Genomic DNA, 11,854 nt, shown 5'->3' on the forward strand with positions numbered 1-11,854 from the left:
TACTTCTTCAAATATCGGTTTTAAAGTCCAAAGCGATCTATTTCCAATGCCCAAGTTGATCCTTGAATTTGGGCAAAGGCAATGCTGCTCTGTAAACAAATACCTACAAATTATTTGCATCAGTTAATAAAAAAAAAAGAACATCGCTTTCTTTATGAATTATTATTCTATGCTGTGCGTCGCTTTCTATGCCTCGCACTATGCGATCCTTATCTTTAGTTGGATAAGATGTGACGACTTTTTTCAGTTCATAATTGCAAAACCATTTCCTCCTAAATTTATTGGATCCCAAAAATTCCCAAGTCGGATTCAAGGGGTGGAAAAAAACACAGAGACATGAATTTGGAAAATTGATTTTTTTTAGCCGAATTAAATCTGATAGGAATCGGTTTTTTCTTGGAACTCAACCGGTCCGGTCCGGTTTCCGTGTGACATAGACGCCACTTCCATTCGAAGTGGACGGCTTACCAATACCCAGTCATGATTGGACGGATACACGTACCTGCTTGTAACGCCATCGCTGCGCCTCTTACGTGTGTCGAGTGTGCAGCAGAGGAGCAGATCCTGGGTCCGCCATGCATGTCCTAATTCCAGCTGTTGTGGATACTCCTGTTTATCCGAATCAGCGAGCAGCATTTTCTCCACTTATGATAGGTAGAATGTCGTGGGGCCTTTCTTATCGTCCAACGAAAGTTCCCATATTTATCATTGGTAAATGGGGCTTGACATACGATACTGCATTGTCGGCCTTGTTACCGAACGCTAGCGTCTTCAGTGGAACACTCGTCCGTCCCGGGGGTCCGTCGGGATTAGGAGATTTTAAAAGCTTTCGTCTCCTTCAATTTGGTTTCTGATTCCTCGATTTGATTAGGGTTATGGCGATGTTGAGGGCGGCGAAGCATGCGATGAGAGCGCTGGGATCGAGGGCTCCGGATGCGTCGCCTTTCGCTAGGATGCTCCATGTAATCTTTTTTCTTTGTCTTTCGATTGCTTTGTGTAAGATTCTTGTGGAGTTTTGTTTTGAGTAGGCTCGTAAGCTTCCCTTTTGTTTTGTTTTGTTTTGTTTGTGCAATCTGGAGCGACCATGGTGCTTTGATGCATTTGCATGGTCAGTGTGAGTGTCAAATAGCGCTAATTTGGGGATCCTCCCTCCACGGAGGAGTGTGGGGTGGAAATTGTTTGCGGCTAATATGTACTCAATTTTAATTAAGATCTGCAAAATTACAGCTTCCGTGAACTACATATATCGAGTTCATCTTTTGATACTTAATGATTGCTTTCTCAATTTACCTAAATTTTGATTCTTGTGTGTGATTTACTTCCATCCATGGCTAAGTTTCATCAAATACTCGAGTCTTTTTTTAGCCACCTGTTTTTCCCCCTGTTTTTCTTTGCTTGGACTCTCGTCTCGTTGTTTGTATGATCTAAGAAAATGAGAAAAAAAAGTTCTATGACCTCCAGGGTCTTGTTGTTTGTATGATCTAGGAAAGTGAGAAAAAAAAACTAAAATGGTTCTATGACCTCCAGGATACTGAGTTTGGAACCTATTGAACACACTTTAGCTCAGACTTTGGTATCTACAGTCTACTAGCAATTGTTATCGGGTTGCTTTTGAACAATTATTCCGTTTAAAAAGGGTGTGCACGTTTTAAAGAAGATTTTTGGCTTGTGATCAACATGCAGGCTTCTACTGGGAGCAAGAAGATAGTCGGAGTATTCTATAAAGCCAACGAGTATGCATCAATGAATCCCAAGTTTGTTGGTTGCGTGGAAGGATCCTTAGGCATCCGGGACTGGCTTGAATCTCAAGGCCACCAATATATTGTCACTGACGATAAAGAAGGCCCGAATTGTGGTTGTTACTTTTGTGAAACTATTCTCACATTTCTTTTTTTTTAGAATCTGGAGCCACCATGTTCTTTAGAAATCTATTTGACACTTTTGCTTGAAACATAAAAGTGTAGGCATTGGAATTTAGTTCCATAGATTCAATAAATTCTTTAGTGTTGGGTTATTAAAAATTTAGTATTTTTTTTTGATAAAGTAAGCATTAATGTTTTAATTGTCAAGAAACTGTGATATTGACTTCCATTAAAACTGTTTGGACTTTGAAGTTCCTCTTACTTCCTTTGCTTTTATTATATGCCCACATCTAATTCTGTAACTCTAAAATTTTAGGATAATTTAATAAAATGCTCTAACTAATTAATATAGATTCACTGTTTCTTCAAACATCTGACAAGATTAAATTCTTGTGTGTTCAGCTCTATGGTATGTTTGCTCTGGAAATTACAGTTGAACAAATTTTCTTTTGAAATGTTGTCCTCTTAACTGGTTTTCTAATTTAGAAAGAAACAAAGTAGTATTTCCTAGTCATCCTAGTTGTTGTTTCGCTGGTTTCAGGATATTGAACTTTGTGAAACTCTTAAAAGATGAATTCCTTAAGTTTTTTCTATGTTAGTGATTTTTTTTCCCTGTTTATCTTGATTATTGAATTTATAAAGGAATTGACTTTTGCATTTGTTTCCATGCTAATTGCTCTTTGTTTTTCATGCTAGAACTTGAGAAACATATTCCTGATATGCATGTTCTTATAACAACCCCATTTCATCCGGCATATGTTACTGAAGAGAGGATAAAGAAGGCCAAAAACTTGCAACTTCTTCTGACTGCTGGAATTGGCTCAGATCACATTGATCTGAAAGCTGCAGCTGCAGCTGGATTGACAGTTGCAGAAGTCACTGGGAGCAATACAGTCTCTGTTGCAGAGGACGAGCTGATGCGAATCCTTATCCTTGTTCGGAACTTCTTACCTGGATATCATCAGGTGATTAATGGTGACTGGAATGTTGCAGCTATTGCCTACAGGGCTTATGATCTTGAAGGCAAGACTGTCGGAACTGTTGGTGCTGGCCGCATAGGGAAGCTTCTGCTCCAGCGTTTGAAGCCTTTCAACTGCAATTTGCTCTATCATGACCGCCTCAAGATGGAACCTGACTTAGAGAAAGAGATCGGGGCTAAGTTTGAGGAAGATCTTGATAAAATGCTTCCCAAGTGTGACGTTATTGTTATAAACACTCCTCTTACAGAGAAAACCAGGTCTGTCGCATTGTTTATTATTGGTCTACTTTCTTAGTTGTACAGAAAAGAAATCCATGAAATTGATAAGTATAGTTTATCATCTATTGGTTGTTGAACAGATTAACTTATATCATCCTTACATGCATGGCCATTTTGCATAGCTTGCCTTTTTTAAGGAGAGATCAGTGTCAAAACAAGTTGACGAGAAGTACTGAGATGTTGAAAGAAATTTCCTAGAAGTTGACTTTTTGTGTACACGAATTTTTACTACTGAAATTTACTCGTGACTTGTGGAAGATGGAATCACCTGGAAGTGCAAAATGAAACTTGATATATTTTCTAAAGTGTCACCTGGTGGTGCAAAATGAAACTTGCTATATTGTCTAAAGTATCTCCTGGATGTGCAAAATGAAACTTGATATATTTCAGAAGTTTTTTTTTGTAGCCAGATGTAAATTCCATTTCACATTTTTTGGACTTGCCTGCATGATCGTAAAAGAAAAAGGATAATATCAGTTGAAGTATATCATGTTCACTGCAGCCATGAACTTCTTTTATTTGATTGTAATCCAATAATATATTTTTGCATTGTTTACTGCAGAGGATTGTTTAACAAGGAAAGAATCGGAAAGCTGAAGAAAGGAGTCCTTATTGTGAATAATGCTCGAGGTGCAATCATGGACACTCAAGCAGTAGCAGATGCTTGTTCCAGTGGGCACATTGCTGGTATGTTAATCATTAAACCGGTGAGTTTATAGGTTTCATTTAGGGGTGTAAACGAGTAAAGCCACTTGCAAACTATTCGGGTCTCGGTTCAAAAAAAAAGAAGATCGTTTGATTAGTTAACAAACTGAGCTTGAGTCTGATTTCGAGTTTGAAAACATTATTGAACCGAGCTTGAGTTTAATAGTATTTTGTTCGTGAGCTCATGAGCATATTCGTTTAAACTTTAAAATGAGTTATTTTCGAACCGAGCTCAAGTCGTTCAAACTAAGTCATTCGGTGCACACTCCTGGACGACCCTCACATCTCCGGGTGCCCAGAGCCCCTCCCGATCGCCCCGATTCTCAAAAGTGAATCGGAGCGCCTGGGAGGGGCTCCGGGCTCCTGGATCTGTGAGGGTCGCTCAGGAGTGTGCACCAAACGGGTGTGTAGGCTAACAAATATATATATATATATATATCACATGGATTATAAATATTATATGTTAACGAGTCGAGTTCAAACGAAGCTCGTTTAACTTTAAAACGAGTTATTTTTGAACCGAGCTCAAGTCGTTCAGGAACTATTTAATTTTATTACGAACCGAACTCGAGCTTAAGAATTAAAGCTCGAATCGAACTCGAGCCGATTTCAAGAAAATTACAGAAGTGAGTTAACAGTAAGATTGATGACAGGCACTAATTATTCGAACTAATGGATAGAACATCCTAGTATGTAAATGTGATGAAAATAACATTAATAGGATAAGCTGTGAGTAGTTAACTGAATAGACATATTTGGAAATCTGTTGGTAAAGAGGACTTGTAGTAAATAGGAATGAATGGAAATAGAGAGGAATAACTGGTAGGTTCCACTCCTATATCGCACACATTGCAAGATTTCTTAAGAATGCATAAAGATCAAGCAATCCTTCGCCTAGGTGTCATAGCATTTTAGGTTGATTGTGCCTTAACAGTTGATCATCATGGGCCTAAAAAGAGCAGCCCGGTGCACGAAGCTCCCGCCATGCGGGGTCCCGAGAAAGAATCATTGTACGCAGCCTTAGTCTGCTTTTTGCAAGAAGTTGTTTTCAGGATTCGAACCCGTGACGTTTAAGTCACATAGCAGTAACTTTACCTTTGCGCCAATGACTTGCTAGGTCAAAAGGAAAATTTTGAAATTGACTTTATGATCGACCACATTTTATCAGTTTAGTCACCAAATCTCAGTCCAGGAGTTTAGCTATTTTTTTCAAAGTTGACATGACTTGCTGGAAACCTGAATTCCTTTTTCGGGTCAAAATCCACGGCCTTGTTTTTAAAATTTCCTATGATCATTCAGGTTACAGTGGCGATGTTTGGAATCCGCAGCCAGCTCCCAAGGATCATCCATGGAGGTACATGCCAAACCATGCCATGACACCCCATATTTCTGGCACTACTATTGACGGTCAAGTAAGTTGTTTTTTGTCTGGCCACTTGAATCTGTCCATTACTCCTATGCGGTACTGATGCCAAATTTACTTTGCAGCTGAGATACGCAGCTGGAACCAAGGACATGCTGGATAGATACTTCAAGGGACAAGACTTCCCAGCCCAAAACTACATTGTCAAGGAAGGAAAGCTAGCGAGCCAATACCAGTGAAAATAAAACTCCCAATGCCGGACAGTCTGTTCTCGGCCTTTTTTCTGAAAATAAATCCCTATGGATGAATCTGTTTGTCATCTTAAAAATGTTTATCTGGGAATCTTGTGAAACCTTCATGAATTCATGTTCGCTATTAACGCGGCTGCTTGTGTTTGCAATTCAAAACTATGAGCTTCTAATTTATGCTCTTGCTTGTGAAATGTTTCGGATTTGAGTTGATAATTTTTATTATAATTCAATTAGCCAAGGATAATTTTATGAATTTAATATTCATTCCATTAGAAACATGATAAAACAAATTGCAGTTCAATTGCCCTCTGAATTGATGTAGCAACATTGTGATTTCAGATGCTAACAACATTTTTCAAACAAAAAATGAACACATCCCCATTGCTAAAAGAGGGATGTAACAATTTAGAAAGTTATGTAAGAGTTTTCAATCTTTGGAAAATTTGTGGAAGCGTAAAATGTTAAACAGATAGCTCGATTTCAGCGTTGTTTTCCTTTTTCGGTGTGGATTTATAGTAACAAGCATAGAGAACCAGTTGGGCAAAGGCAAGAATGACTCCCAAACCATTTGGAACCTGTCAAGAGAGAAAAACATATCAGTAGATTAATTAGCATTTCAAGTGCATATATAAATACTTACGAGGACGTTGATGTCAAAGGGGAGGAGACCATAGGTGGTCCAGCAAACTGCATTAATGAAGCTGACAAAAGAGAGTGTGAAGGGCATGTATTCCACGCTTTTTGTCTGAATCACAAGTTTCTACAACACGTACGATATCAAATCCAAAAGATTAGATATATGTATAAACATGATAGAAATGCGCAAAGAATATGTATAATAATAACTTTGTGTATTATTAGGATGCTCTTACCATCACTACAAGAGGAGAGGCATACATGCAAGTTCCAAAGATAATACAAAGAATGCCCACAATGAACGACCTCTTGGTTGTCGTGTGGGTTAATAGGAGCACCAGCAATACCACCACTAGCATGAAGAGAATCTCTATTGCCAATATCTTGAGCACTTTCAACTAAATTCCATAATTTATGTACATGTAGACTAGTTAGGGAAAAATTTAAGAGGCACAAACACAATGAACTGAAAATGAATACAAGGCATGCTATACTTACTCTGCCTTCGCGCGTAGCATAGGCGAAGAAGATGGAGAGGTATGTGGTCTCAAAAACTAATCCAATACCATTGATGGTGACGATGAGAAGGCTGTTGGGGTGGACGAAGGGGAGGCCATAGAAAAGCCAAAGCATGCATTGGAGCAACGTTGCGAGGTAGGGGATTGGAGAAAACTGCTCTACAGCCTTAGTTTTTATGATCTGTATAAATGTCGGCCTGTGAATGTGAATATGAGAGTACCACAATCAAAACGAGATACAACCTTTAAGTAATTGCAAATTTCAATCAAAAGTTGATAGAAACATAGAGGTATAAACGCTCACAGAGGTGACAAGAACAAGCCACAAGAGATGATGTTGCCTGTAATACAATACATTTTTCACAAAATTAAAAGATAAACAATAAAATAGAACGAAAGATAAATTACATATATGTATATAGGAAAACAATGATGCATACCAAAAATTCCGACGATGTTCCGGATGGTGTCCTGGTTCATAGTCATTTTTTTTTGTCACTTGCTAATTAACTAGAACTTAACCTTCAACTTTAGAAATTAATGGAGAACGAGATTGGATCAATTAAATAACTTTATTATGGCCAAATGATTCAATTTAAGCAAGGGAAACTTATAAGAAAACCAAATTTAAAATAGATGGTTTGCCAATACCAAGAAGAAGAAGAAGAGAGAAAAACTCGGCTAGTTAGGAGGCGGGGATGTCTCATGTTGCTCATGTTTCTCCTCTTCCAGGACAATTTTTTTCTCTCTCTTCATTTTTTACCGTTCGAATATTACACGCGGTTGGAGACGTAGAGATTGCTTCTTATTGTCTAATGTAATTAGTTATAGATTTTCTAAATAAGTTGGTATTTCACTCACGTCCTTAAAAAATGGTCGGATTATCCACTCAATTTTTTTTTTAATATAATGTTAAAATTCAGTTGACAATGAGCATTCAAAGTCAATTGAATGAGCAATTGAGCTCAAATGTAAGAAGTCATGCTCATGCCATTTTGAATAATGGATATAATAAGAAAAAATATATTAAATTCAATTTATTTAAAAACTAAGAAACAAAGCCTTAGCCATTTTTTAGGAACAAAAGTTATGAAATCATTATATTGTCACATAAACACACAAGGCCAAAGATTGCTTTAACTTTGATAAGATATTTTTTAGATTAATTTTATAGAACAATAAAAGTATGTTTTATATATAGTAAATTAATTTATTTGATGAATTTGAAAATTGTAATATAATATTAAAAATTAAAATAATACTGTTTCTATTTAAATTTTATATTTCACTTCCAATATATACATTTGAAATTAAAAATCAATATAACGTTTAAATTTATATTTATTTTTACAAATTTAATTAATTTTGGCATTTAAAACTTTTTAAAGAATTATGTTTTGAAAAATTTTATTTCAAAATTTTCAAGCTTCATAAAGGTTATATGTAATTTTTTCGTCAAATTTAAAAAGAGAAAGAGTTTGAAAATAATACTGTGATAAAAGAAATAAGTTAGTTAAATATACTCATTATTTTAATGAGTATATTTAACTAATATTAAAAGAATTTTTAAATAAGATTAACTAATACTAAATTAGAAAATGATAATAACTTTTGAAAAAAAATTTAAATATGGATATTTGAAAATAATTATATATGTATGGAGTTTAGTTATTAAAAAAAACATTTTGGATTTCTTTAATTATTTTAAAAATATTGAATGACAAGATCAATAACGTTGAAAACTCTGAAATATATTATTCCCTTTTTTTTGTTCGATACGTTCAAAGCGATATTTATCTATCACACACTAAAACAAGAAAAAGATTGCACATAATAATGCAAATAAATTGCTTAATCATTAATGTGAATTAATACAGGAAAACTTATATGCATAGTCATTAATTAGAAAAACAAAAGCGTAAACTAGTTTCTCCTAATCTAGAGAACAAAAAATATATATATATCAGTTGAAATTAAATTATGTTTGCATAGTAAAATTCTTGAAACTTTAGACGGGTAGCTCCACTTCAGCTCTAGCATCCTTATTCGATGTGGACTTGAAATAACAAGCATAGAGAACTAGTTGGGCAAGGCCAAAGAGAGTCCCTAAACCATTTGGAACCTAATGAAAGAAAGTGATAGAAAAATATATATTAATTGATTGATCAAGATTATATATATGGACTTAAATATACAAATACTTACGAGGAGATTGATATCGAAGGGGAGAAAACCATAGCTAGTCCAACAAACTCCATTGAGGAAGCTAGCAAGAGAAAGTGTGAAAGGCATGAACTCCACGCTCTTTGTTTGAATCACAAGTTTCTACAAAAGTATAATAATAAATTTATGGGACTCTCTTTATCTCTCTCTATATATATATACAATATAATTCATAGTTAAATTAGGCATGGGATAGAATGCTCTTACCATCACCACAAGAGGGGAGGCATACATGCAAGTTCCAAAGATGATACAGAGGATACCCACAACTAATGATCTCTTAGTGGTTGTGTGGATCAACAAGAGCACTGAAGTTACTACAACTATCATGAACACCATCTCAAGTGCTAATAGTTTCATGACCTTCAACTAGATTATATTTACATGTGTTGATTGGTTAGGGAGAAATTTTAGATGGTACAAACATTATAGAGGAAAAAATATTGGGAATGTTATACTTACGCGGCCTTGGCGAGCAGCATAGATTAAGAAAACAGTGAGGTAGAATAGTTCAAAGGCTATACCAATGCTATTGATGGTGATCACGAGAAGGCTATTGGGGTGGACAATGGGCAACCCATAGAAAAACCAAAGCAAGCAATTGAGTAATGTAGCGAGGTAAGGGATTGGCGAAAACTTCTTCACATCCTTGCTCTTGATGATTTGTATATACGTCGGCCTATAAATCGTGGAAGAGTTGCATTTAAATTAACATATATATAATCTTTCTAAGTAATCATCAATAAAAAAAATCAAGAAGTTTAAAAACTTACATGGGCGACAAAAACAAACCACATGAGATTACATTCCCTGCAATGAAGATAAATTTTTTTATCATAGATTATGGAAGATGCATGAAATTATTGATTTTTTTTAAGTATAATAAATGCTATACCTATTATTCCGACGATGTTGCGGATGATGCTTTGGTTCATAATCATCTTTAATTTATTGTAATATTGTTAACTCAAATTCTGCTTTGTAAATCAATGAAAGTATAATCAAATCAAATACACTATTGCATCCAAATGAATTAATTAACAAGAAGAACATATTAAAAAACCAAACTAAATCAGATAATTTGTACGTACCAAAAAGGAGGAGGATGAGGCTAATTTTGCTAGAATTTGTAATATCCAACAGTATGTTGCCAACTCCTCTTCTCTTCCACGGTGGAGCTGTCCCTCTTTCTCTAGATTTTATGATGGGCATGCAAAGGTTGCATTTTATAGTCTAATTATATGACTTAGTTTGTGATATTTTTCATAATATCTATGGATAATGTTATAATCATTTGTTGGAATTAGTGAATGCCTCCTTTTTTTTTAAAAAATTCAGATAGGATATTCCATTTTTAATACAAGAAGAAAATTCAAAATTATTTTAATTAATTAGCATTATAGATTAAAAAAAACATGGTCTAATGAATGAATAAGTTTCAGTTAATCTAATGGATTAAATGCTAGGTAATAATTTGATAGATTCTTATTGAATTATTAATTTCAAATAATGTTTTCGAGCGAATCGTTTGGAAATAAGAGAATTTTTAAAGGTTTAAATTATTTAGATATTTAGTAAAAAAAAGTTTCATTAAATAAAAAATGGTTTAAATAATATGGATAATTAAATGAGTTAATTGTCTTGATAGTAATAACGTTTTTATTATTGACTATTAATTATCGATTAAGTAAATTATTAATGATAACAAATTCACGAGACAAAAATAAATATATCTATCTTAATTTTCTTAATAATAATAATAATAATAATAATGTATTTTATTATTTATTATTAATTATTGATTAATTCAAGTAATGATGGTAAGTTTATAAGATAAATATCTCTATTTTTTTATAAGTAATAATAATATTTTATTATTTACCATAATTAATTATTGAGTAAGTCAACTAATGATAACAAGTTTATAAGATAAAAATAAATCTCTTAATTTTATTGATAATAATAATATTTTTATTATTAATTATTTTTTCCATCTATTTTTAAATGTGGATTATTCCCAATCATTTTTCCATTTGCAATATTTAAAGATAAATGTAAAAATTATTAATATAAGTAATTAAATATATAACTAATAAAAAAATAAAAAGCCGAGTACTAGCTTAGTTCGCTATACCATTATTCGGAATAATACTATAAATATTATATCTCGTATTATAATTTTCATATTACACCATAATATAATGGATCCGTGGCGCAATGGTAGCGCGTCTGACTCCAGATCAGAAGGTTGCGTGTTCGATTCACGTCGGGTTCATGTGCTAAAATAATTTTTAGTTTTAGCGGCAATAAGAAGAGATATATGCACGTAGATACGAGGACATGATAATCTTAGGATAAAGAATCTAATGTTGAAATTGATATATTTTAAGTCTAATATGTTGCTTTTTATCGGTCTCACGGGAATAACTTCAAAAATATTTAAATATTATTATTTTAAACTAAATATATATTTTTTATTTGAAAAAACATTTTGAAATTTCAATTGTATTAAAAATATTGAATGACAATATCTTATAATAATATTAAAAAATTATTAGAATAAAGTATTCAATTATTATTAAAAAAAATAGCTCGGTACATGAATCTCTCATCTACGGGGTCCCGGGAAAAGATCCATGGAAAGATCCTTTATATGTAATCTTATTCAATGACCAATAAATAGTTTTTTCCATTAGATGCGTTTATTCCACATATACACAATCTATCACATCGAGACAAAAAAAAAAACAAATTTATTTAATCATTAATACAAATTAATATAGGAAAACTTATTCGTTAATCGATCATTTGATAGAAAAACAAAAACATAAAATAGTTTCATACAAAAACACATAGTAGTCAAAACTAAATTCTTGAAACGTAGACTGGTAGTTCCACCTGATCTCTATCATCCTTATTCGATGTGGATTTGAAATAACAAACATAGATCAAGAAGTTGTTATACAGAGTAGCAACATATCCTAGTATTTAATGATATAGAGCCAATTATGCATTAGTTTAAAGTGCTTTTATTTCCT

At 33.5% G+C, this 11,854-nt stretch overlaps 3 protein-coding genes and 1 non-coding gene across 4 annotated transcripts; 2 read left to right on the forward strand and 2 right to left on the reverse strand.

Annotated features, from left to right (window-relative positions):
• The first annotated feature begins 787 nt into the window (after window positions 1-787).
• LOC121996939 (formate dehydrogenase, mitochondrial) lies at window positions 788-5,630 on the forward strand. Its single transcript, XM_042551108.1, has 6 exons — window positions 788-962; window positions 1,684-1,855; window positions 2,559-3,099; window positions 3,683-3,807; window positions 5,125-5,237; window positions 5,314-5,630. Exons 1-6 carry the CDS (start codon window positions 876-878, stop codon window positions 5,425-5,427), a joined length of 1,152 nt encoding a protein of 383 aa, XP_042407042.1. The 5' UTR covers window positions 788-875; the 3' UTR covers window positions 5,428-5,630.
• A 270-nt stretch (window positions 5,631-5,900) lies between these two features.
• LOC121995040 (bidirectional sugar transporter SWEET6b-like) lies at window positions 5,901-7,079 on the reverse strand. The gene is made up of 6 exons (XM_042548886.1): window positions 7,034-7,079; window positions 6,898-6,934; window positions 6,574-6,790; window positions 6,312-6,473; window positions 6,080-6,199; window positions 5,901-6,014 (listed from the first exon to the last, which is right to left on the reverse strand). Exons 1-6 carry the CDS (start codon window positions 7,077-7,079, stop codon window positions 5,901-5,903), a joined length of 696 nt encoding a protein of 231 aa, XP_042404820.1.
• Window positions 7,080-8,601: 1,522 nt separating this feature from the next.
• Window positions 8,602-9,757, reverse strand: LOC121995041 (bidirectional sugar transporter SWEET5-like). The gene is made up of 6 exons (XM_042548887.1): window positions 9,712-9,757; window positions 9,590-9,626; window positions 9,279-9,495; window positions 9,024-9,185; window positions 8,799-8,918; window positions 8,602-8,715 (listed from the first exon to the last, which is right to left on the reverse strand). Exons 1-6 carry the CDS (start codon window positions 9,755-9,757, stop codon window positions 8,602-8,604), a joined length of 696 nt encoding a protein of 231 aa, XP_042404821.1.
• Window positions 9,758-11,019: 1,262 nt separating this feature from the next.
• TRNAW-CCA lies at window positions 11,020-11,091 on the forward strand. Its single transcript has one exon. It is a non-coding gene; the product is annotated as a tRNA-Trp (tRNA).
• Window positions 11,092-11,854: the final 763 nt, after the last annotated feature.

This window comes from Zingiber officinale, chromosome 6A (assembly GCF_018446385.1).
Source record: "Zingiber officinale cultivar Zhangliang chromosome 6A, Zo_v1.1, whole genome shotgun sequence".
NCBI classification, from domain to species: Eukaryota; Viridiplantae; Streptophyta; class Magnoliopsida; order Zingiberales; family Zingiberaceae; genus Zingiber; species Zingiber officinale.

What these genes read in the sequence shown, in the direction of transcription:
- LOC121996939 (XM_042551108.1), top strand. Translation starts at nt 876, where the DNA reads ATGGCGATGTTGAGGGCGGCGAAGCATGCGATGAGAGCGCTGGGATCG. An exon ending in TTCCAGTGGGCACATTGCTG is followed by an intron (nt 3,808 to 5,124) that starts GTATGTTAATCA and finishes ATGATCATTCAG; the next exon opens with GTTACAGTGGCGATGTTTGG. An exon ending in GCACTACTATTGACGGTCAA is followed by an intron (nt 5,238 to 5,313) that starts GTAAGTTGTTTT and finishes TTTACTTTGCAG; the next exon opens with CTGAGATACGCAGCTGGAAC.
- LOC121995041 (XM_042548887.1), bottom strand. Translation starts at nt 9,757, where the DNA reads ATGATTATGAACCAAAGCATCATCCGCAACATCGTCGGAATAATAG. An exon ending in GGTTTGTTTTTGTCGCCCAT is followed by an intron (nt 9,496 to 9,589) that starts GTAAGTTTTTAA and finishes CACGATTTATAG; the next exon opens with GCCGACGTATATACAAATCA. An exon ending in CCTCCCCTCTTGTGGTGATG is followed by an intron (nt 8,919 to 9,023) that starts GTAAGAGCATTC and finishes ATACTTTTGTAG; the next exon opens with AAACTTGTGATTCAAACAAA.
- LOC121995040 (XM_042548886.1), bottom strand. Translation starts at nt 7,079, where the DNA reads ATGACTATGAACCAGGACACCATCCGGAACATCGTCGGAATTTTTG. An exon ending in GAACATCGTCGGAATTTTTG is followed by an intron (nt 6,935 to 7,033) that starts GTATGCATCATT and finishes ATTGTATTACAG; the next exon opens with GCAACATCATCTCTTGTGGC. An exon ending in ATGCTACGCGCGAAGGCAGA is followed by an intron (nt 6,474 to 6,573) that starts GTAAGTATAGCA and finishes TATGGAATTTAG; the next exon opens with TTGAAAGTGCTCAAGATATT.